The sequence below is a fragment of the Ylistrum balloti genome, unplaced genomic scaffold (assembly GCF_031769215.1).
Source record: "Ylistrum balloti isolate Yb309-2 unplaced genomic scaffold, AGI_CSIRO_Ybal_v1 Utg369990, whole genome shotgun sequence".
Taxonomy (NCBI): domain Eukaryota; kingdom Metazoa; phylum Mollusca; class Bivalvia; order Pectinida; family Pectinidae; genus Ylistrum; species Ylistrum balloti.
Genome location: NW_026782073.1, coordinates 514793 through 542412, shown reverse-complemented (window position 1 = coordinate 542412; position 27620 = coordinate 514793). Strand labels below are relative to the sequence as shown.

The 27620-nt window shown below is 34.2% G+C and overlaps 1 protein-coding gene across 1 annotated transcript in view; it reads right to left on the bottom strand.

Moving 5' to 3' along the window:
• The window catches only part of LOC132547941 (spondin-1-like), an 89417-nt gene that overhangs the window by 6093 nt on the left and 55704 nt on the right, over window positions 1–27620 (bottom strand). Inside the window, exons 4-11 of the mRNA XM_060211750.1 lie at window positions 24975–25048; window positions 20634–20774; window positions 14695–14849; window positions 4917–5067; window positions 4587–4693; window positions 3807–4053; window positions 1067–1516; window positions 5–175 (exon numbers count right to left, since the gene is read on the bottom strand). Of these exons, the coding sequence (XP_060067733.1) occupies window positions 5–175; window positions 1067–1516; window positions 3807–4053; window positions 4587–4693; window positions 4917–5067; window positions 14695–14849; window positions 20634–20774; window positions 24975–25048 (1496 nt within the window). The remainder of the gene's footprint in view (window positions 1–4; window positions 176–1066; window positions 1517–3806; window positions 4054–4586; window positions 4694–4916; window positions 5068–14694; window positions 14850–20633; window positions 20775–24974; window positions 25049–27620) is intronic.

The window sequence follows — 27620 nt, the reverse complement described above, 5'->3', positions numbered from 1 at the left end:
GTACCCATTGCAAGGTCACAAGTCATTGTGCACTCTTGTTCTGAACGGAAATTATTCTCATTTCCACGGCAACCACCATAGTTGAATGGCTGGCACGATTTTTCTTCGCTGTTATAGAACCATCGCGGAAAGAGCCCCTTACAAGGTCCAATTTCCATTGGTGTTGTGCAGATAACTGTAAGATAGAGGGGTTAGAGGTCAAACCACCACACAAATGAGGTCATGCACAGTATGAATGGGTTTCTGGCCAGGTCACCCCGACTACCATGACCAGGCACCCTCATTGGTCAGAACTGTATCCAATCTTAATAATCATCATCAACATCATCATAGTCACAGAGAAGTTTAACAGGAAGACTGGACATTTTTGTGATGATGTTTCAGAAGATTGGATACAAACTGATCATTTCTCATAGCATGCTCAAATCTCTGTAGAACCTATGAATTAGTTGGGTCTGTTAAATTTCCCCACTTACGATATACAATTAGGGCTGGAAAAAATTTGGGATATAAATATGTAAGCAAACAGCACCAGTAACGGTAGTAGAAAGGGTTTAGATCCTAGGCCTGTATATATGGATAATATTTATTTATTTCTTAACATTTAAGTATATCTACAAGTACAGAGGAACCATATCAATTTAGCAAACCATACCTGATACAGATTTTCTGACTGAATTTATCCCTTTGAAATCTGTAATGAGATGTCAGTTTTATAATTTTGTAATAAGAACACGATATTTGTAAAACTCTGGATGGATATGGTTCCAATGTACATATATATATGTTCCAACTTATTAAATATATTCATGCCATGCATGTCCCTGAAACAAGATATGTATTTTTGTTTACAGACATTATTGTTTCATCTACTTCTAAATTTTAGGTCGTCATGCATCCTGATCTCTGATTTTTGGCCTCAAGCTGAAAATTTGTAGGGGTCATATTGTATAGAAGAAAATGTTCCATTATCCCGCAAGTTTTAAATGGAATTTAGGGAATGGATTAAGAAAGCTTTAATATTGAAGCTGTAAAGCATCTTCTACCTATAGTGAGAGGACCTTACCGGAGTAGTTCTTCATCATGATAGCTTTCCTACAGTCACGGATATAGCCAAAGCACAAGTCCTTCTCCATCAGACGTGGCTTTCTCTGACACAATGTTGAGTTGTTTTTCCAGAGGAACATTCGCCAACGCTCTGTAATTCCAATACCACATGTTACACTGCATGGGGCCCAATCTGACCACTGGGTCACAGCACAAGGGTTGTTCAGGTCAATAATGTCCAGTTCATGTCGGATAACATAGTCGTCAGGAAGTTCCTTTGGTCCTTTCCTTCTGTGGGTAGGCCTACAGTCACCTTCACATGCCTCCCTCTCGGTAAGGTCAATATCACATGCCACTGCTGAGATACGAAGGTTGTTGAGCAATCGTCGCCGCTCGCGGTACCCAGTGCCACATGTACTGTTGCAGTTACCCCAGGCTGACCACTCTGTGGTAGAGCACTTCTCCATCTCTATAAATAAACATGACACAATCTTGTTAATATACCTGGGAGAGAATATATTGCAGCTGATAAAAAACAAATTGTTTCACTATGTATATGCAATTGCTCCTTCAGAATCTTTGACTTAACACAGATTTTGAACTTCTACAAACACTTGTTACTTGTGTAGCAAATACATGTTCAGTATTCTTTATCATAATTTCAGCATGAAAAGTATTTATAATGACACTCAACTTCAAAAATATTGATTCCAAAGGAACAATGCATGAATTGATACAATCTGTTTTAACCAGTTGTTTGGTTTGAGGAGTGACTGTCATTAGCAAGTGATGTGACAGGCAGTGGTATGTGCTGTATCATTTATATATACATAGTGGAGACAGAAAGCATCTCTAACATTATAATGTATATGTGACTAGTGCTGGTGAGGTCATGATAACTCCCAATCAAATGCTGTCATGTAATTATTGCAAAAAATGAAGATCATTTAAGTATTACAATGTATTTCCATTTAAAAGAATTTGTAGAAGTTGGTCATAACCACACCATACGATGAATTATGTGAGGAGTGATGTAAATTTTTTTTCTTCTTAACGTTGTGTTGTATATTTGTTTTCATACGTTATTCAGTCTAGTTCCCTCACCGCCTATCAATTTAGGTTTTCCTACACACTGTTATTTAACACTATATATATAATACAGATTGTAAATTACTCCAGGCATTCCACAGTAATTACATCACAGTTAACCAAGAAAATGTAACACATATATTACAGGAAAGTCAAATTCACAGGATTTTTTCATGCACTATTTCCCTATTGTCTTAAATCAAAATGCTTGTACCCAAAGGCATACTTCTTTTACATGTATATGATAAGTGATAACGGTTCTGACTCACACTTATAATCAATTATCAATGATTAATCTTTCAAACATTTTCTGTATACAGTATCCAAATAAATGAGCGACAGCCTCAAAAAATTGTATAGTCATGCTGACTTCAGCTAACACCATTCTGACTTCCAAACTCATCTTCATATTTGCAGTTCATGCATCATGCTTCCAAACTCACACATCTGTAAAACAAGACTGGCTTACTCCCCTTTATATACCTCTCCCCTATGCAACATATAGCATACATATACTTTTGGTTTCCTAAATACTTACGCAGCATGGCATCAGCTGTCAAATAGTCAACAGGAACAGAATAACAATCAATTTGAGGAGAAACAAAATACAGAGTTGTCTCCCTTCATCTAGAAATTTGTCTTAGAAATTTGATTTAAACAAAATTTATCCAGTTCTGAAAAGGGAATGAATTCCTCCAAATCCTCACTGTGTCTGATTTCCTGTTGTGTTTTTTTATCAGATTCATAATCTACTTCTTTCTGACAAAGATACAGTCATCACTGTTAACTGCTGAAGAAAATTGCACTACCACAAAATAAGTGTTTTTCATAAACTTAGTTCTCATAGCCCTGTTTGATTGTTCTTTATACACTGGATGTTGTTCAAGTGATTAACAACGTTTAATATCATACACATCATTATTTTCTTGTTTTCAGTCAAAACATCCATGCATGATAACCGTTTGTTTGTCAATTACTGTACCAGAGGAATTCATGTATCGTGCGTTTTGCAAGTCAATATGAGAATCAGAAACATATCAAAAAGCAAGCTGCTTTTCCACAAGCAAAGCATTTGTCTATATCAAACATCTTTAAAGCAATGCAAATTCCATTCATTGCTATAATTTCCCATAAGTTCCATTAGAAATTGGATACAAAGAAATACAGATATGTTAAATAATGCATCCTTCCCCCAATTGCTATCTAGTATTGTTTAAAGTTAAGACTTCACACACTGATATCTGTAACACTAAGTCTTTATTCCAATACAAAAGAAATATTTATGAAGGGAATATATTGATTCTTATAAAATTATATATATACATCCCACACAAATAAGATAAGAATGTCAGGTGTAAATCATTCTAAATCAAATTAAATCTTACCTATTTAAACACATCTCAAAACAGATATATTTTCATAATTATCTGTATTTACTATATCTGATACAGAATCATATTTGCCTCGGTTAACTGAGGACTGCACACTGTCAATACCAATCTATAAGGCCTATTGTTTTAGATAAGTTTTGACAGCTAGATTTTACTTGATACAGATGCTGACAAACTCAAGCAAACTGGCTAAATAACACATGCTAATTCTCCATACTTTTGCATTCAAAATGGAAGAAAGACAATTAAATAAAGGCATTGAAAAATTTTTTTTTGTACCTATTTTCTTCTTCATCATCATTTTCTTCTTCATTCGTTCAATAAGGACACTTGTACTGACAGCCGATTCACCAGAGTTATTGTCTGTGGTTTCATCATCACAAGTCTGCTCAGATTTCTTACTGATCCTTAGGCGAGCCATGGGTAAAATCTTCTCCGGACCATAGAATGGTGAGTCAGGGTGGCTGGGGAAGCGGTTTGTGATCTTGTGGATATTTTCTTTGGGATTGGTAGCGATATTCCTTGCCTGTCATAAAATACATAAATATGTGTATGATCTACATAACATTGTAAGAGTTATCTCCCCTCTGCCATCATCCAGTGATCACCTACAGATGACGACCAATATTAGAAAATATTCAGGAAATTGCGACTAACCTTGACCTAACCTTAAAACTTAAAACCCAAGTTTGAAAGATTTAATACCATATTCAAACAAGCAGGTTATTCTGCAGGAATAGCACTGTTATATGATGCCATCACATTAAAATTCTTACTGTCCCAGACAACATATGATGAGTCAAAAGAAATTTCATTGGTACATAATGAGACATATTATAAATTATTCACTACCTTTATTACCATTAATTAATTAATAAAGCGAGTTTGTTTGCCCTTGAATCCATTATCCTATAGTTTGTTCAATGTTTAATTTGACAGGTGTTTTGTTCAATGTCATATATGACATGTGTTTGGGTTTTTTTGTTTACTGTTGTATTACATATGTTTGGGATGTTATTTGACAATGTTTTGGGTCCCAGTATAAATCCTACAACTTACCAGATATGTAAGTCCACTGTCTGTACCAGCATCCCAGGGGAAGAGGTCAACTTCAAGCTGGTCAGCCCAGGTACAATTGGTCTGGCATAGATTAAGGCGTGTCACACCTGCAATGGTCAAATATTGTGATGCAGTTAAAAAATTTGCCCACACCTTTGTCAGGATTTCAAACTATATCCTACCATGGACGTTGTCAGGACTGGGACTACCATACCATGGACATAATATGCCTCTACACAACAGTCATGACAGGGGTGTATCATACCATCAACATAATACCAACATACCAGTCAGGACTGAAGTCTATGATACCAAAGACACGATACTCACCCACACACCAGTCAGGACTTGGGCCTATCATACTGAGCGCAGACAAGTAGTGGGAGTTCTGATCAACATAGAAGTTGGCATTCATACTCTTTCGTAACTGCTTGTATCCCCACAGTGGTGCAGTCTTTATCACCGTCTTGATCTGTGGATCCTGTAACAAAGAAACATTAAGTGTCCACTTAATGATGATAATTCTGTCATATTGAAATGGTATTCAGTATAGTAAATATTGTGAATATCTAGGGGTATTCAGAAGTTATAACATGGTAGATACTGTGAATATGAAAGGTACTCAGTAAATATATGGTGGATATTGTGAATTAGTAGTTGTAACCAGTAGTTACATGGTAGATATTGTGAATTAGTAGGTGTATCCAGTAGTTACATGGTAGATATTGTGAATTAGTAGGTGTATCCAGTAGTTACATGGTAGATATTGTGAATTAGTAGGTGTATCCAGTAGTTACATGGTGGATATTGTGAATTAGTAGGTGTAACCAGTAGTTACATGGTAGATATTGTGAATTAGTAGGTGTAACCAGTAGTTACATGGTAGATATTGTGAATTCCAAGTTAATTTTTTAGAATTACAAACCACACTTTACTAGAGGTACCAGGCATTCAGCTGATTTTCTTAAGATTCATGATGATACAAGATATATGTAAATAAAATCATAAATGTTCTGAAATCTTGTTTCAAAATATGTAATTATACATTACGGTAATTACAAAAACGAAAATTGAAATATAAGGCAAACACTTTAGAAATCAATTAGCATGACTAATATTCCCATTAAGTTTGATATTCATAAATCTTATGGGTTGGGGTTTATGTTGTTGGTCAAATCTCCCTATTCTTGGATCCTGAGGTCATCCTGTACATATCTTACATTTGAGAATCTGCCATTTAGCAAAACATTAAAATAATTCAAAAAATTGTGCTGAAAGTGAAATAATTGAAATTAGAAAATTTAAACATTATCTTTGAGAAATGAAATACAGCCTGTCGGTTCCCACATTTATTGTGACAAACGAGACCATCAAATTACGATATCAGTGGCAAGATTCACAGGTAGCGACGGGCACGATCCATTTACGCTGAAAATTAAGATGATCGAGGTGATATTATTATGTGTTTATTGACAGGATATCTGTATTACGGGTGTATTCATTGATGAATTCTGTCGCTGGAGAACTCACTAATCCCTAAAAGGCAGGTCGCCTGGTACAATAGACCTTTATTACTGAAGCCTATGGCAGACACTGGCGGTGAAGTATGTCTGATTGTGATATAATTACACATCAACCCATTCTTCTCAGGAAATAAAATATTAGTATATACAGAAATTCCTATTCAACAACTAATATCAACTACAATTATAAGTTCATGCACCTAGAAATAAAAATTTTGACTTCCTATAATATGCTGCATTTCAATGAGCAAAATTTCTGTGTGAAAAACTATTTTTATATATCAGGTGTGATTGGACAGAGTTCACGACAACAAAGGTGAAGTCATGAGAAGTCTTCAAAGAGCATCTCAAACAATCAATGATAAAAAAAAAGTGAGTTCTCGAGTCAGACTTTCCTTTACTCATAACTGCTGACAGTCAACACTAGCCTTAGCTTATAATAAAATTAAATCACTGGGCACCTTGTCAAATGGCGGGACTGATGAACAATATTGGCCTTTGATGCACAGGTAAATTATGTCAACATCAAACCTAGGTAAAGGCAGGTCTGGGACAGTGACATTCCACAGAGACACATATTTATATATTCCATTTCTTTCACTACATTGCAGTTGTTTACATTTGAAAATTCACCAATATCCTTTAGTTTGTCTGAATTTGATTTATGTCTTACAAAGATGACTTGTGCATTCTGGTTAAACAAACTTTTGAATATTTATGTATAAACAGTCGTATATTTTTGCAGAGTAAAAAGGAAACAAGTCTTTTGATAGTAGTCATTAAAGTGCCGAGTTAAATCAATCTTGGCAAGTGCAGGATTCTTTGATACTATAGAGCAATCAGACGACTTGACTTGAATTCAAACATCTTAATAACAGAGATCGGACAATGTATCTGTACATCCTTTCATGATGCTACGTTAGAACATGTAACAAACAGTTTTGATGTGAATTTTCCCTTGTTCAATATCAGTTATTAACCAATATGGAATAACCATCCAGTTATCTGTGTAATAACATGCAATATGTAAATCATGTTATGATCACATGTGTAATACTAGTGACATGTTGCTGATCTTTGATTGGCTGAGGAGTTTCCATTTTGTCAATAATGACATCAGAAGGAGATGTAACACAAATGAAAATGATTTTATAAATCAACAAAAACACTCAAAGAAAATAAACTGTTTGTTGGTTTCTATGAGTTGAGAGTCTTGTAGAACAAATTCTAAACAATCTCACTACACTATAATCAAGCTACCTGTAATTCAATGTATCAGCGAATATTTCAGTACATGTTTGTTTTCATTCAACTTTCTATATTTAACATGTTTTTAAGCTTGTTTCATCACTTTGAGGGAATCTACACAGATGTAGATGATACAGTAATCATTCAGCATGTATCAGACTATTTCCTTCATGGTCACGATCAAACACTCGGAAATTTTAAATATCTATCGACAATGACAATATCTGAATGATTTTTTTTTTTCTTCACTTTAACTTGTGAAATTCTGATGTCTATCTGACAACGTTAAGCGCACCTTGAATTTTTCTCTTCTTTTTTATAGATATATTAGTAGACATAGTTGTGGCTTATAATTCGTAGAACTTCTCCAAATTTGCTGAATATAAAATAAGTTAAATGTTATCTCTTAGAACTCATAAATCTAATGCATTTTATTTATGCTATGTTGTAATGAAACTGCAATAATGTTTCAAATTTCCATATGTTCTTTTTATTTCTTTTTTTTACAAAATGAATTTTATGATGGTGGCATATAAACACCAAACAACACAGCATAAAGTGTGTAACAGTTTTCATGTTAATTTGTTAAGAGGATTTTTACCTGTTGATATGATAGTGTTCTGCTCCAGTTACTGAACAAAACGCTCCTCTTTCTTGTACATTGGTGGAAAAGGTGACCATAAAACCAGAGTAGAACTTGATCAGTACAACACACACTATTAGCCAGGGACTGATAGAAACCTTCCCTGTGTGTCACACTGAGACAAGGTTTCTGTAGAAACCTTCCCTGTGTGTCACACTGAGAAAAGATTTCTGTAGAAACCTTCCCTGTGTGTCACACTGAGAAAAGATTTCTGTAGAAACCTTCCCTGTGTGTCACACTGAGAAAAGATTTCTGTAGAAACCTTCCCTGTGTATCACACTAAGACAAAACCTCTGTAGACATCGTTCCTGTGAGTCAAACTGAGATAAGATTTTCAATAGTTATCAGTAAACTTGGCTTGTAACAAAGATGACCTTGACAATCAATAGCAGTTAGGATTTCTCCTGGCCAAATAATAAGTGTCTCACCTCTTTTTGTAAAAAGATTAAATGAAAATTTCCGTGAGAATTCCCCAGATTTAGAGCCACTAAATCTTTAAGACTTCCTCTTATGTTACCATGGTTACAAAATAAATGTCAGACTCATTTCATCAACTACCAATTTCTTTATTTACATCAAAGACTCGAATAAGAAAATATTTCAACCCTTTAAAATCTTATTTTTGGGATGAAATCATTTGAAATTGACATTGAACTTAGTCCTCCAAAGAATTATCAAACATTAGGAATAACATAATTCACAGTAGGTCTTTATTCAAATCAAACCAAATGACCTTGAAACAGATACTGATAATACATCAGGGACACTTATTCTTCATCATCCTGTTAGGATCAGATCTTTCTGAGTTATTCAACAGTGTAAACCATTTATCAAACAGTAGGTGTCTACCAACATAAAACTGGATCTGTTTTGTTTTTTACCTTCTCAGAGTTTATCTTATTTACCTTACGTCAGCTCCTAGAGACAGAGAAACAGATTAATGAAAGCCTCTAAACTACACAGGGATGTAAATACAACTGATGAATGCAGAAAGACACACCAAGGTGTTTATCTTTAGATTTTGTTTATAAGTATCATCTTTCGAAGTTGATGCCCAAAATTCATTAAAACGCTATATATAACTGATAATTAAAACGAAATGCCATTTAAATAGTTTATGCATTGTAATATGGAATAGATTAATACAAGAAAGAAGGCAATGACTAAAGACTAATGTCAGATCCAACCATCAAATACTCTACATGATAGCTTGACGCGTTTGCCAACAGTTGCCTTGGAACCTGCAGATGTAATTAACACCTTTCTGACAAATTATCCATTTTGTTCTCAAAGAACCACACTATATCTCTCCCGACGCTACGCCTATTGAACTCTGTTATTGCTGTTTTAGACTTTTTCATCACCAGCTTTTTGGTCCCCCCTTTTTTTTTACTTGAGCTGTTTATAGACATCTAACTAAGATAGTTTCTATCACTCCAGGCGAGGAACCTAGCTAATTATTTCCATATTACCATTCATAGATCGTTCAGGTTTCCTACAATAAATTAGTATCTGTCTTCATCTATTTCATTTTTTTCTTTGAGGTCTGCTACATGTATTTGTTTATTCTATTAAAAAGAACATGCTTGTTTTGAGTACTGACAAATTAGTTCTACCCATGGTAAGGAACCTGTAAACTCCATTAGTGTAGAGTTTCCTGAAGTAATGACAGATCTCCTTTGGGACTCTGACATGCGTTTTTGAGTGGTGTGGGTTCCAGTTTCAGTATAGAGGGTAGTGCCTGGGTAACTAATCAGCTGATTAGGACATACTGTTTTTAAATGCTGATAAATGAGGTGTTGAATCTTATTATAGTGGTATGGTAAATCATTGATCCTCATTTTCACCAGTCTACAATGAAGATCGCGCAGACCCTTATTAGGGACTATCACCTTAACCTTAACTACAAACAAGGCTGGACCCCTTTCAGAAAGTATCATCTTAAACCAGCCTAAAATGAAGACTGAAGTAATAACCATCACCAGCAGTGTGAAGGTCAACACCAGCAGTGTGAAGGTCAACATTAGCAGTGTGAAGGTTGACACCAGCAGTGTGAAGGTCAACATCAGCAGTGTGAAGGTCGACACCAGCAGTGTGAAGGTCAACACCAGCAACATGAATGTCGACACCAGCACCGTGAAGGTCAACACCAGCAGTGTGAAGGTCGACACCAGCAGTGTGAAGGTCGACACCAGCAACATGAATGTCGACACCAGCACCGTGAAGGTCGACACCAGCAGTGTGAAGGTCGACACCAGCGGTGTGAAGGTCAATTTTACAAGATAATCTATACAAGTAAATAAACATCTCAAAAACAGGATTAAAATCAGATCAGAGAAATTAGATAAAACTTTTATCTCCAAAAGTAATCAGGAAAACTTATGTTTTCATAAACAGTGTCACAAGGACTATTATAAACTTGAATCTTCATTGAAAAACAAATACTGCTTCACAAATCAACTTTGAACTTGATCGGTCTATAAAAGATTTCAGTCTCTATGGCTCAATCTGTTGAGTATAAGACAACTAAGCGAAAGGTCTGATTCTCGAGTTTGATCCTAAATGAAGGCATCAAATAGATAACACATCTATACTTTCTCTATACTGATACATTTCCTGTATAAAATTATACTTACATATGAGTATGTCCTAAAATAATACTTATATGTTTTTATGTTCTGTATAGAATCTTGTGTTTCCTGTTCCTTATATCTGTTTTCCTTTGACTAATTTATTTCACATATAAATGCCAGCTAGATATTTGTATCCTGCAAACTAAAGCTGTAAAAATCTCCACACTGAATCTTTATAATTTGTACAAATAACCTTTTTTTTGTTTTTCCAAGATATACATTTCTGCTGCAACAAATATCCATGGCAACATGCTTGTTTAAACTATATCTGTGTTTCTTTTATTTTTTTGTGGTAAGTAATTCACTTAAAATATACATGTCTAGAAGCAGTGAAATGATTACACAAAAACTCTGATTCTGAACATTTCTTAATAGGCATTGGAAATATCTGCTTACTTTTTACTGCTGAATGGTTGAAAATTCACTTAAAGTTTCGTTTAAATACAGTAATTGATACTTTACCGTTTTGAAAACTAAATTACTCTTTAAATAACACGTAATGTTCTGATAATCTATGTTTAATTGCTTAATTCTATCACATATTCACTTTAATTTAAAATCATCGATTAAATTGAGTTTATTTCTGACAGCATACGGAAATTGCTTGCAAATTTTAACCGAAAGTGGTTTATTCAAAAATGTTGTCATTAATCAAAAATAGCTGTTAGGTCAAACAAAAATTAAGATAAAAAAATACTTGAAATCTGCATTGCCTACTGACAGTAAAACCTAATAGATCTTAAGGTTGGGTATGTATCTAGTATCAAACAGTGGTCCGAGTATGAAAAACTTTTTCCCGAATGATCAATTTCCAATTAGCTGTTATCAATATACTCCTGAACTTTACATTTTCAGTACAATGACATTAAACTCAAGAATAATTGCGTATCTGATGCAGATGAGATCAAATATGTAAGAAAAGGTTAAGACAAGGGTTATGAGACAATACAAGATAGTTTTAATTTGACGTTATCAATTTCCAATAAATGGCAGTATCTCAATAGGTCCTCGCCATCACTGACTCGTTGTGAACACACACAATGGCAGCTTGGGAGTCTGATAGTATTTATAATACAATAATAACATGTTTCATTCTCTTGTTTAACTATCTGTGAAATTGGAACACATTATAACCAGTCTCTACATCCTACAAAAATGAAAGATATTTTACTTAACAATAAGGACAACTTTTCATTCACAAAAAATTTGTCCAATAAGGTATAATTTTATTATTGGATCAAAATTCTAAATTTTTCCGTGTGAAAGTTCCTTGGTGAAACTTTTTAAGTATTCTCGTTCAATTTTTCAGTTTTATTTAACTTTATGAATATTAACAGCCTGCGTCTGTAATACAATGGTTTTTATTTACAACATACATGGTATATAACTCTGCAACAACAGATTCCCAGGCAGGCCGAGACAGGTCAGATTCCTTTATAAAAAACTTTTATTCTCAGAGATAAAAAGATACATGTCCACATTTTGAAGTTGGTGACAAATTTTCTTTATTGTGATATTCTGACAAATCTGTATTATGTGGTAGGGTTAGCCGCCACAATGGGATGGGAAGGCCCAATATTTCACCCGTGATTAGTTGGGTCCTATCTGACCCCTAGCTGACCTTGTTTTTGTTGTAATTACCCATGTAGACCTGTCTGATCTATAGTCCAATCTGAGATCTGTCAATAGACCACTGACTTTTAATCCATGTCATTCTTTGTCATCCCCACCCAGATCCCTGTATCAAAGTGCTGGGACAAGCCCAGTGTTCAGGGCCAGTCAGTACATCCCTAACACCACCCCGACATCAAACATCTTACAAAATAGTCCTTACAGTTTGGAACAATCTTGTTTTTGGTTCTATAGAATATCTAATGAGTGATTAATATCTGATTTGCATTGATATTAGGTAGACCCAGTCATTGATGGAGAAAGAAATAAAAATATCTGCACAGCAATGCTGGTGTTCTAGCTGAAATTGGCAGGTGAAAAGATAAGAGGATATCCTCAAATTATCCTTAAAATGACGAGTCCACACCTGTTGGTGAAGCTGCTGGACAATGCTGGTCAACATATGTTACAGGTGACAAAACACCCTATGTTCAAAATCTCTCCATCTGGAGTTCACAATATGCTCACTTTAATTCTAAAAAGTTCTATTTTTAACTTTGTAAACATTTTTTGCCTCAGTAGGAGAATTTTGAAAACAAAGTGTATATTGTTATTGACATAATTTTCGATACATATTTTAAGTTAATACTTTACAATATATGCATAACTGGTGCATCTTTAACTAAAAGAATTATTGAAATCCCACCTCATGAAATGAGCTTTAAATGCTAATTAATTCAATAGAATTGATGACCATGACACATACTTTAATGTTATATGAATACAAAATCAGCTTTTCCATAGACTAATGTCTGATTTAAGCCTCGGGACACCTAATGCATCCACGCATTGTCTCATTATTTTACATCAGACAAGGAGCCCACTAAAGTTATTTGTCTGCCAATAAAAATTTTTCAAAGACATGAGAGGTATGTTGTATAAGGGGGATAGGAGGAATGTGTGTTTCTGGTGAACACTACAGCAATATCCTAGCCTTCCACTGCGAGGTGATAGATGCCGTTCCTTTAATAGACGCTGACAAATGTTTGTCACCAGTTTAACTCCAATTAAATTGCACTGTAACTGTCATGTCTACCTGTAGCCTTTCAGCTGCCAACATTTTTTTTCACATGCAATGAGAATATTTTACCTATATACACCATGATGTCCGCTGTGGTCATTCCAGGTGTCAAAGCAACACAAGCACACGTAATGTGGAAGTGATCTGCGACAGGTAACTTGTTCCTGTCAATTCCTACAACAGCTTTCACATCATTAGGCAGGTTTCTATGTACTTTGTTTACAGGAGCAGATCCAACCACAAAGTTCACCTGATTTTTGTTCGAGGTCACAACCTTTGATAGGTGATGCCAAACCACATACATAGGAAGGCGGTAAGATTACACAGGTAAACGTTAGGACTTAGGTTACAGGTAAATATGTAACATTTATCTCACATACTTACAAAATATTTGTTTAAATAAATATCTGTGATCCTAAACTAAATAAAACTAGATTGTGAGAGTGTGAGGGAACTCAACAAATCACAGCCAGGTGTGAGATTCACCGTTAACCTCAGAGGCAATCTTAAAGGGTGAGAGCTTTACTGTTAATCTCAGGAAGGGTCTAAAGGTTTCACATAGCTATACCATGGTAAGGGGTGTGAGCTGTACTTTTCTGTAGCTATACCATGGTTAATGATGTAAGCTTTACTCTCCCTTAGCTATACCATGGTTAAGGGTGTGAGCTTTACTCTCTCGTAGCTATACCATGGTTAAGGGTGTGAGCTTTACTCTCTCGTAGCTATGCCATGGTTAATGATGTAAGCTTTACTCTCCCGTAGCTATACCATGGTTAAGGGTGTGAGCTTTACTCTCCCGTAGCTATATCATGGCTAAAGGTGTGAGCTTTACTCTCCCGTAGCTATACCATGGTTAAGGATGTAAACTTTACTCTCTCGTAGCTATACCATGGTAAAGGGTGTGATCTTTACTCTTCTGTAGCTATGCCATGGTTAAGGATGTAAGCTGTACTCTCCCATAGCTATACCATGGTATAGGGTGTGAGCTTTACTCTCTCGTAGCTATATCATGGTTAAGGGTGTGAGCTTTACTCTCCCATAACTATACCATGGTTAAGGGTGTGAGCTGTACCATTAACCTCAGGGACAGCCATAGCAAAAGAAAGACCTAAGAATATTAGTACATTTGTCTGAAAGAAAAATATGTATTCCACTACATATAGTGAATGTCACAATTGAGATGACACCACAAACATGTAACATATGATCACAACAATGTGAACTGTTATATGGTCACAGGGCATGCAAGACCATTCTCCCCAGGCCTCACTTATATTGTCATTGGTCAAAGTAAGTCCTATAGGAACCTGAAGAAGTAATCATGACTGTTACCATGACATCCATCAAAAACCTTTAAATGTTGACTTACATTTTGCCTCATCTCCTTTTGTAGTTTGAGTGAGGACCCAAACTCGCAGAGCTCCTTTACTCCTTCTGTGGCAGGTTGTCCATATTCCCAGATACTGTAATCTGTAGAATGACTGGCACCAACCAACCGTGACCAATGCATCAGGACCAACTCATCTGTAACATATGGTAAACACACTGATATAGATATCATAGTAAACAAAGAAATATAACTGGATAAGTAAAACCATTACTAAATAGCCCTGTGTATTTCTCTTTCAAATCAACATTTTCATGATAAAACAAATGTTATACTAACAGACATGGATTATGTGACAGAAGCCAAAATGTTAACTTTTTATTCTGTTGTCCATTACTTCTTTTGTGTAAGCAATATTCTAATACTCATAAGGATATTTAAGTTTTAAAAATATTTTATTAAGTGCTTCATGAAAAAACAAATTGTTTCAGCAGAAATCAACAGTTCTTATATCCATTGTGGAAATTCAATATCAATTTTGTATCCATACTGTAATACAGACTTATGGCCGTGTAATGTTGTATACCCTGTGTATTATAGTGACATACTGTATACTGGGTAAGGATATTATCATTAAAAATATAAAAATGAATATGACAACTTCTCACTGACTTCACTACAATCACGGCTGTGTATCCTTTACTCGTTATATAATGTTTGATAAAGGAGCTGTTTTAAAGAGGTATGTATTTGTGAATATTAGACGTAACTGTGACTACCTTGTCATTCTGATCCAACCATCCTTAAAGATTTCACATACAGAAACCTGAAGCGTTTCAGAAACTCAATCCCTTACAACATTGCAGCTACTTTGTGGCTCAAATTAATATCAAATGTTCAGCTCAGGTTTCATAATATCCCTCAAATTTAAGCAAACATCGTTTTTATGAAAGGATATACAGAACCATCTAATTCCCTTGTTATCTTGATTTAAATCTAGTGGTGACAGTTATTTTGATCTGGGTAGGTGATAAGCTCGAGCAACATGACGGATACATGAGAACAACGCTGTAATAACCAAGCTGCTTTAAAACGATTTACAAACCAGGCAGGACATCACACGTATAAAATGAAGTTTAAGTAGTTATTAATAAAATTATCATATTTTAAAATTTAAAATAAATTTAGAATTGATAGAAGTGCAAAGTCCTATTAAAAGAAGACATGTAAAATGAAACCTACAGGCATCTAATCAAAATCCAGCCACACTATCTTGGTCAGATAAGACGGGATATTAAAATAGAAAATTTATTTCATATTTTTCACTAAAAGTTGAATAATCAGCATTATGCAGTATTACATAGAATGTCTGTATATTCTCATATCAGATAAGATAAGTTTCACTGTATTGCAATAATTAAGATCAACACTTTAGCATAATTGCCTTTTAATTGATGATATGTCGTAGGCTTTCCCTTCCATCAAAAAATTAGTAAACTTCTCAATTGTCACCACGTTGATTAATATTTTAGACCTGTGTACAAAGAGATTTTAGACCTGTGTATAAAGAGATTTTAGACCTGTGTATAAAGTACACTGTATCAGTGTTACTAGATATTGAACTATGGTACAACAATTTCTATAAATTTACATCGAACTTCAGCTCTATTTGTAGCATACGAGATAAACTGTATCTTGACTCCTGGTCTATTTCCAGCTTGTAACCTTGTGAATAAATTCCGTTAAGATTTTGTTTACCAAAAGTAACAAAAAATGGAACAGTGTTGTAGAAGGAAATGAATGAAGGTAGTGAGACGGATGGAATATGTCAGATATATGTTCAGAATGTTAAGCTGGGCACAGACTCCCAATATCCAAACAAGTGATATTTTAAACATGTGCAGATATTCTAAGCTGGAGTTATCAGAGTACTAGGACAGGTATTACAAAAAATTTGACCATCCAACAGAAATATTTCAAACTTGTCAACGCAAGGCAGGAAGTTTGTAAATTATGTACTTCCTGTTCTGCAGATCCTCACACATGGGCAGGTTGCCATTCACAAAGGAATCATTTAAGATGTCATTAATAATTACCCACACAAGAAAGTTTTCAGTATTGTGTAGTGAAAGTGATATGAGTTCTTGTCAGGTAAAATCAAACGACTTCTAGCTGATACAATTGTTACATTCAATTGTGCTGGTTCAAATTTTTTTTCATAGAATTATTTTGGAACAATTTATACAAAGGAAAACATAGTAATGTTAATGAAAGGAACATTATTCTATGAAAAAAAAAACCTATCGAGAAATCAAAGAGAAAACAATGATATCCCCAAATAAATCCATAAATCTGTCTGGTAAATTCATGACTGACAGTCACCGTCTTATGTACCTGTCACCAGCTCTTTCCTCTACAACATTCAAAGTTTAATTCTAAAAGTTATGTTCACATGTTCTAAATTCTAGGTAATCTTGGTGTATATATTAAACAGCATAAACCATAATGATTTTCATCATCACACTACATGCAGAAATGACCTTCATAAAGCATCCAAAAGGAAAGGTTCTAGATTGAGATCTTTGTGAATATATTTCATAAAGATATCAAATTATACAGAGTGAAAGCCTAACTCTGTAGCTGAATGGTTGACTTATACAAATGATAACTTCTCCACATCCATTATTATTCTCTTGTGTTGGCCACCCCAAATGACCCTTAAATTACTATACAGGTTTGAAAACAGCAGACGACACTCATGAAGACTGGCGGACATGTTCACAGGACGCCCAGAGATTTTAGCCATTACACCCAGGGGATCTTTCCTGATTCTTCACCCATCATTAAATATAATTAATCATACAAAAACATCAATATCTCGAGCAGACAAATTTCACACCCAGCAAACAGACTGAATGATGTTTAAAATCAGCAGGTTTAGCAGACGACAGATCTGTTCTGGGTTGACACTGACCCTGCTCTCTTTGCCTACACTATCTACCTCTGTCTACTAAAATAACATGCAAGACTATTCAATCTGTTTTCTAAACCATAGGCTTTCGCCCCTAATACATTAATGATAAAACATTTTCGTATATTTAAACTTGACCTTTGTAACTTGTAATTTGAAGTAAAGATATTCTTTTACAAAAAATTAGGGTAATTTATAACCTCATTTTGAACATCAAACATATTTGGTTTTCAAATCTATTCAACAATCTCTTTTAAATAATTATAGTTTATACATCAATATCAATGTCTACAAATTAAATAAAAATTGTTTCCGTAAAAAGTTTCAATCAAAAACTGACTACGAAAATTATATAATATACACTCTAATACCCTGAATCAACTGAAAAAATATTATACAAATTTTATTTAAAACTTGCCAAAAATGTTAGTAACATCTGTCTCCCTCCATACTAAACCCAGTCATTCTCAGCAATGATAAGTGTATAAAATCAGAAATAGAAATTTATGCCAACTTAAGTCTAAATATATACCAATTAGGCAGAGTTGTACTTTCCAGTTGACAAGAACAATTTGGTGAGGCTATATTCTAAGTAAATGTTTGCCAACTAAACAGTTTAATGACTATGCCCACATGTACTTTTCCATTTTCAAAATCTATGTCAGATATTAAACAGAAATGTACTATGCTAGATACACTCTAGAGAATTTAATTATCCCACTATTTCATTCAGTAAATATTGTCAAAATGTCTGTTTTGAAGTGAGTTTTCATCAACTTCTGTTATCTGTTGAAGAATCACCTGGCTTTGGACGGCCCTTGCTTAATAACTTTCAAGAACTTGGATGTCAGTCTACCACCACCTTTTGTATAAGAGCTCGTTTCTTCAAGAAGGAGGAGATAGATTGCTATAAAAAATATTTCTTATTGTCTAGCCACTATTTATGAGGTAATAGTAATTTGACTTTTGCGTAAATGGCCCTGTGTCAGCCATCTGGGGTCATCATGCACATCTCATTTCCATTCCACTCAGGCTTAATATACAGCTATCAAACAGCTGAAGCAGCTTGCTTAAAACAGCCAGCAGAAAATCTGACCATATCTATAACTTTTATGTTTTTTTAAAAACAAAATCCAGCAATATTTTAAACTTTTATAAACTATAAGTATACTTGGCAGTCATCAGTTCTTCTTGTATAATCTAGGTTAACATGGTTACAGCTTAAATATTTCATAAAAAAATCTCAAAGTATGCCTTTAAAAAATGTCTCCCTGAAGGGCATTCAGTCATGAAATACTTTCCCATCACCATCATACACTCTGTGACCTCAAGTGTTGGCCTTGATACACTATCTCATCAACATACCAGCACCACTGACAGTATTCTAGAGGAAGTGGCTGTCACAAACTTGACCTTAAGTGACCTTGATAGATGGACACTCCTACAGCAACACTGTACCCCTAATAATTCTCCCAATCTATCTACTGGCAGTAGGGTTGACCCACAACCTACTGTACAATCCACAATAAATTTTATAGGACTAAACATATGTAATATTCCAGGACACCAATTTCTGTGGAAACTTCCTGTTTGAAGTTTGTTAGTTGTACAGTAATATTTTGTGATATTTCACTTGGTGAACTTGACCCAATGAAAAATTATCAAAATGTTTTAACTCTGATATACAAACAATAAAATTACAAAAATTTGCTTAGTAAAGAGATTAATGTAGAATGTTACAAAAATTTAGTTTTTTTCCATTATTTTTTACCTTGACCTTTGACATGTAACAGTAGCTAATCAAGGAAATGCCCTGACCCTGGTGTGTCTGCTGTCAGCTGTGTAGCACTAACAAGGTAGACTACAAGACAATCTGACAGACCTTCCCCCTCCCCCAAGTCTCAACCAAGATGGTACCATGACTAACATATTACCACAGCTGGCCATTTTACTATACTAAACCAGCTTTGATGTTATTCTGGTTACACTAAAACTTCCCCTATTGTTTTTTTCCCGTATTATTTATAGATTCTTTGATAAGACCGAAGGAAATGTTATCAAAACTCCAGTTAGGATTATGGCTTGGTAACACTGATTGGGTAAGCTGGCAGATACTCTTGCCACAAAAAACTTCCAATTTATTGAATTTTATAAGATTAAGAAACCTTAAGTATTTGTGACCTCTATAACGAAAAAAACCAAAAAAAGTGCCTTTGGTCTCGTTAAAGTTACCTGTACAGATACAGTACAGTACAAAGACATTTCTACAATTGAATATATTAATGTAAGCTGATTCACCAAGAAGTTGATCTTAAGATTATTATAATCTCAATAGGACCTTGCCATCTTCCTGAGGAATCCTTAAAGGTGCATCTGTTTTTAACAGGATGACATTACCTTCCTCCTAAGGGAATCATAAAGGACTGGTCTGTTAGGCCCAGTGTTGTTTTACCTTCTTCCTCAGGGAAATCCTTGAGGATGGGTCAGTTTGTCCCAGTGTTATTTTACCTTCTTTCTCAGAGAAATCCTTAAGGACAGGTCTGTTAGGCCCAGTGTTGTTTTACCTTCTTCCTCAGGGAAATCCTTGAGGATGGGTCAGTTTGTCCCAGTGTTGTTTTACCTTCTTTCTCAGAGAAATCCTTTAGGACAGGTCTGTTAGGCCCAGTGTTGTTTTACCTTCTTCCTCAGGGAAATCCTTGAGGATGGGTCAGTTTGTCCCAGTGTTGTTTTACCTTCTTCCTCAGGGAAATCGTTTAGGATGGTTATGTTTGGCCCAGTTTTGTCTTACCTTCTTCCTCACAGAAATAGTTGAGGATAGGTCTGTTTGACCCAGTGTTGCCTTACCTTCTTCCTCAGGGAATCATTGAGGATAGGTCTGTTTGACCCAGTGTTGTCTTACCTTCTTCCTCACAGAAATAGTTGAGGATAGGTCTGTTTGACCCAGTGTTGCCTTACCTTCTTCCTCAGGGAAACCTTTAGGATGGGTCAGTTTGGCCCAGTTTTGTCTTACCTTCTTCCTCAGGGAATCCTTTAGGATGTGTCTGTCTGGACCAGAGCCCCTTGAAGTGTAGGTTGTATCGAGCACCCCCACAAGCGCAGCAACTCTCACCATCTTGTACAGTAGCATCCCCTTGTGGTGCCGTGCTCACCTCTAAAGGAATGGCAGACAACAATCACACTGACATGTATCATATGTGTTCATAGTTAAATGAAAAACATCATGCATCCATATTCTAATTTTTTTTTTCTTTATTTTGAATAATAACATCTACCAAGATGTGTTTAAGGGCAATGCTTGTTGTTTTGATTTGATAGAAACACTCAAAGAAGTTTTTACTTTTTTTTTCTTTTATCAAGCTGCATATCGCCAAAGGGATATATATACAATGTATGAAGAGAAATGATTTGATGATTTTACCACAAAAGATGTTTGTTAGCAAACACAACAAAAATTACAATAACAAAAGCAATACACCATCCTAAACTGAACACGAAATACAGCACCGTGAAAGTTAATATTACTTACAATGTACAGTGTTTTTACATTTATTAAAAAATCTCAATATAATGCAATTAATACCATATTAATCTGAATAGATCCTACACGTCAGATTCCTATGGACAACATGAAACAGCGAGGGAATATCCTCACTCTTTATTTTACTAATCGGCCATTATATTCGCGTCAGATTGCTGACACATACAAAACAAACAATTCACTTCCACCTGGCTACAATCATATTCGAGACAATACAATTATTTCCTACCTTAATCTTCTCCAATAATAATTACTCAGACTCTCTTCTTGTTATAACATGTTAAAAGAGACGGACTGTTTGATCTTAACTTAAATCATTTCCTTTTCATTTTCATCTCCATCAACATTTTCCTTTAAGAAACAAATTCCCAGTCTTAAAAGTAAAGCAGTGCAAAACACACTAAACTGAAATATTTTCCAGATTTCTGAGATGAATGTGGAATACCTGCTTTTGTTGGCGGTACATGAAAGGCCTTGATTTGTGTGTAATGAGGGGCACAATGCTTGGGGATAATGAATAGAGGTCTCGTGTGAGGTATTTATATCCCGAACAGCTGTGGACTTTCACTCTGTACCAGATAACTCTTCCCTCATCATACCTTACTCTAATCCACTTCAAAACAATCTTTCTTCTAACAAAGTTTTTTTGATCAGATTTTTTTTTAATAAGATTCGTCATAGATGTGTTTCATTACCGATATACAATCATTTATCTGTATAACTAGCTTCCTTGCTAAATATGTTCAATTTTCACAATATGATTGGTCAGTTAATCTCATGTGAGTCTTCAAGATTTCTTGGTAGCTTTAATAACAAGAATTATTCAAATAGAAAGACCTTCTCAATTATTCCATTTTAGATGTTGGTCATATTCTGTGACAATGTCCACTTTTCAGATTAGTAGTAAATAATAAACCTTCAGTTGACACACCAAAGTCACCAGCAACAATATCATACCGTTGAACTTGTTGGTAAATATGCTGTGTTCTTGTTTAAGCATTTATTTACATATCGTAATTTTTAGAAAATTAAATTTGAAAACAATGAAAGAGATATATGCAATATAGGCCATAGATCCCTATTTATACTGACTTATGTAATCAGGAATATGTGAATGTGTGTCATTATTGTGCAGTGTTATTTTTCAACAGACATGGGAACTTCGAAAACTGATTACGTTGCAATTATATACAAATGTAAAAACTAGCAATTACTGCCAAATTGAATTTCCATAAATTCCACAACTAAGTGTTTTTGGACATTAACTGCATTTAACATACATGGCTGACAGGCATCCTTCTTTGCTGTTAAAATCTCATTACTAGATATTTGCTTTGTAAATGACTATCGGCCTTTTACACAAAATTCAACACAACAACAAAGTGTTTAGTATAGAGTTTTCAAATCTATATTACCAAAGATTGCTAAGGAATTTTTAAAGTAAAAGTTTACATGTTAAATTTTAATCCTGTCATTTTTTATAGCCAATGTTGGCCCAAATGTCTGACATAAGAAAGATGGTATTTGGGAAACAGGTGCTGAAAATTTATTTATCGGAGTTTTTTTTTTTCCTGACGACAGATTTAATAACCTAAACTTAGTAAAGGCCACTAAATGCGAGGGAAACTTACAAGTTTAATGGAAATATCTTCTAGATATACATATTGACAGCATGGCTTATAATTCTTTTTAATCAAATCTATACACACCAGAAGCAAGAAAAGGCTATTTATATATACACATATATAGCTTTACACTCCAGATATTGACAGTACAGCTGATTTACTATATACATATTAACAGTATAGCTTATTTACTCTTTATACATATCGCCAGTATAGCTTATTTACTCTACACATATTGACAGTATAGCTTAATTACTCTTTATACATATCGCCAGTATAGCTTATTTACTCTTCATACATCGTGACAGTATAGCTTATTTACTCTTCATACATCGTGACAGTATAGCTTATTTACTATTTATACATCGTGACAGTATAGCTTATTTACTATTTATACATCGTGATAGTATAGCATATTTACTCTTCATACATATTAACAGTATAGCATATTTACTCTTCATACATATTAACAGTATAGCATATTTACTCTTCATACATATTGACAATATAGCTTATTTACTATCTATACATCGTGACAGTATAGCTTATTTACTCTACACATATTGACAGTATAGCTTATTTACTCTTCATACATAGTGACAGTATAGCTTAGTTACTCTTTATACATCGTGACAGTATAGCTTATTTACTATTTATACATCGTGACAGTATAGCTTATTTACTCTTCATACATCGTGACAGTATAGCTTATTTACTCTTTATACATCGTGACAGTATAGCTTATTTACTATTTATACATCGTGACAGCATAGCTTATTTACTCTTCATACATATTAACAGTATAGCTTATTTACTCTTTATACATAGTGACAGTATAGCTTATTTACTCTTTATACATCGTGACAGTATAGCTTATTTCCTCTTTATACATCGTGACAGTATAGCTTATTTACTCTTTATACATCGTTACAGTATAGCTTATTTACTCTTTATACATCCTGACAGTATAGCTTATTTACTCTTTATACATCGTGACAGTATAGCTTATTTCCTCTTTATACATCGTGACAGTATAGCTTATTTACTCTTTATACATCGTGACAGTATAGCTTATTTCCTCTTTATACATCCTGACAGTATAGCTTATTTACTATTTATACATTGTCACAGTATAGCTTATTTACTCTTTATACATCGTGACAGTATAGCTTATTTACTCTTCATACATATTGACAGTATAGCTTATTTACTCTTTATACATCGTGACAGTATAGCTTATTTACTCTTTATACATCGTTACAGTATAGCTTATTTACTATTTATACATCGTGACAGTATAGCTTATTTACTCTTCATACATCGTGACAGTATAGCTTATTTACTCTTTATACATCGTTACAGTATAGCTTATTTACTCTTTACACATCGTGACAGCATAGCTTATTTCCTCTTTATACATCGTGACAGTATAGCTTAGTTACTCTTTATACATCGTGACAGTATAGCTTATTTACTCTTCATACATAGTGACAGTATACTATTTATACATCGTGACAGTATATAGCTTATTTACTCTTTATACATCGTTACAGTACATTTACTCTTTACACATCGTATAGCTTATTTACTCTTATAGCTTATACATACATCGTGACAGTATAGCTTATTTACTCTTCATACATAGTGACAGTATAGCTTATTTACTCTTTATACATCGTGACAGTATAGCTTATTTACTCTTTATACATCGTGACAGTATAGCTTATTTACTCTTTACACATCGTGACAGTATAGCTTATTTACTCTTCATACATAGTGACAGTATAGCTTAGTTACTCTTCATACATAGTGACAGTATAGCTTAGTTACTCTTTATACATCGTGACAGTATAGCTTATTTCCTCTTTATACATAGTGACAGTATAGCTTATTTACTCTTCATACATCGTGACAGTATAGCTTATTTACTATTTAAACATATTGACAGGAAGTTTGACAACAGGGTTTATTAAGCATCTACATACACTGACAGGAAGTTTAATAACGGGGCTTATTTATTTTCTACATAATGTTTGAAAACAGGGTTTATTTATTTTTCTAAATATATTGACAGGAAATTTGACAACAGGATTTATTTAGCCTTTACGTATATTGACAGGAAGCCTGACAACAGGGTTGTTATTTATCCTTGTACTTTTTGGTGAGGTTGGCACTAGGATTTACTTACCTTCTTCACACATATGGACAGAGAGCTTTCCTTCATCCTTGTACCATGTATTTGACTTTTCTATGACAGCAGTTCTGCAAAATATTAAATACAAGTCTGCTTTATTCATTACTTAGTATGAGATGTCAGACTCCAGCACTGAGGCCCCTACAAAGAGGGCTAATCTCACCATTGCACTATTTACATTTCATTTACACTGGCACCTTCTATTTATGCATGAGTGATTACTTTTCATCCTTTTTTCAGCATTTTTCCAATGTTTGTTTCTTACAGGTTTATGCTGGTCACACAAATTACAACAGTTACACCCATTATAGTGTAAGACACCTAAACCTACTCAACATAAAGTAACATTAAGAAATTTTCCAATTAGATGTTGTTATAAACATGTTATATATCAAATAAAACATTTCGAAAATATATCTATTTCTGTAAACCAGAAATTCTTTATATGTTCTTAACACTGAATAACCACAAAATCAATCTGTTTATTTTACATAATACATATACCTCCCAAAACAATGAAAGCTCTTAGAACATATCTCATTGTAATTTATATGTTCATTCCTTTTAGATGCTTTCAAAAACAAGATAAAGCTGTTTTCCATGCAAAAATTAAAAATTACAATGGAAAACAACGGCTTCCTTCCTGTATTACATAAGTCAAAGATTTTAATTGATTATTTTACATTAATTTCACAAATTAAAAAGCAGAACTTGAACACTGTCTGTGATGTTGACAGTTCACACCTGACCTAGCTGCCATTTCAGTGACTGTAAATTACCCACGATGCCTAGCATGTTTTGACCTTCCAATCACAGGTGACATGTATGAATACCTTTTACATCCAAATGATCTTGAAAGAAAAAGCAACGACGCTACTGTCAATCTAATTGTCCTAAAAAGCAAACAAACTGAAAAGGATGAACTTTAAGGAATATTTAGTGGTAGATAGTCAGCTATATCAAGTTAATATATTCTGTACTCCCTTGAGAGTTGCAGCACAACATACATTATGTAAAAGCCTCTTCACCTTGGTGTTACTTAACACAAAGGTTTTAGTAGGCAGGCAAACTCATGATTGAGAAGGTACTGAAGTTTTTGTCACTCCCACTTCTACCTTTGAACAAGGTGTTTGTTTACTGGCTGTTTTGTATACAATTTTTACCCCAAGGCCATCTTTAACTTTTCACTTTAGGCTATCTTTCAGCTTTCAACATAAGGTCATCTAAAGTACAGCTTTCAACTCAGGGTCATCTTAAATAAAGCTTTCCACTCAAGGTTACCTTAAAGTTTTCACCTAGGCTATCTTTAAAAGTGTTAACCTTCAAGTCATATTGAAAAAAGCTTTCAACTCCAGGTCATCTTAAAAGATTTCACTTCAAACTATCTTTAAATGTATTAATCTCCAAGTTATCAAAGATACATAAATGAAGCAAGCTGTTTGTAACATGTATCACTGAAATACAGCAGGTAATTCACATACACAAATCTGAAGATAACTGTATGTTTAGGGTAGTTTTGTTTCTACATAAAGCCTTTACAGTTAAGCAGACACTGGGATCAAGCTTCCAAACTTTCATCTTTTTCGGATCAATTTTCCAGTATGAAATTATGTCTGTATTTTTACAAAATCTTGATCCTTAAAGTGTATATTTAACAAATAATTCAAATTTTTACTTAATTCTGTATATATCAAGCTGGAGAAAGAAACCCATTTCACAATATCTACTATTAACATAGAAGGGTTATTTGTGCCACATTAAGGATACTGACTGTTGATATTAGTTTTCTTCTGACCATCTCCATTGTGCTTCAGTAAAACTTAAAGCTACGTATTTTATACTTAGTTATCAGCTTATTGTTTTCCAAACACCTGAGGTTCAATGGCCAGTAAAGCATTTGCCTACCAAGTGAGGTAAACATGATAGGATTGCCTTTCTGTTATCACATCTTGTGTTTTTATAAACTGATATAGTCATTTGTTCTAAAAGTTATCCTCCCTGTGGTTTTAAATCAATCCCTTCTTTCACACATAAAATAATGGCCTATCTTGAGTCCTGATCAATTTCTTACCCTCCCAGACATAAATCTTTGACCCATCAACTGATTCTCACTTAAATCAGTTTCTACTTTCATTTTGTTTTCTATCACACCAGGTGGTAAATTATCAATCCTTAACTATACTTGGGTATACAGATAGATATAATGGTAAACCAGCTCCTCTGTTTTTATTCATTCATGATCCAAAAACATCTACTTCACTTACCTTTTCAAATCCCTTGACATGGTAAATATTCTTCAATTTCCACAACACTTAAAACACAAGTTTAACAGAATCATTCAACCCCTTGGTGATGACATAGGAGAACCTCCTCCCATTTGAACAGATAATTAAGTTGGCAAACACAAGACAAGGCTTGCTGAGTGTTTGTATGTTAAACATCCTATTCCGAAGGTTGAGTTCTCCTCATTTCACCAACAAGGGGATAACTTTTCACTTACCCTGCTGGCCTTATTAGGTAAAGTTTTTTTTGTTGTTACAGTGCTTTGCATCACTGATATGACATTATAGATAAGAAAGGTTAATTGATGAATTGATGTCACTGAATTGTTACTGCGATGTCAAACTATTGTCCTTTCAG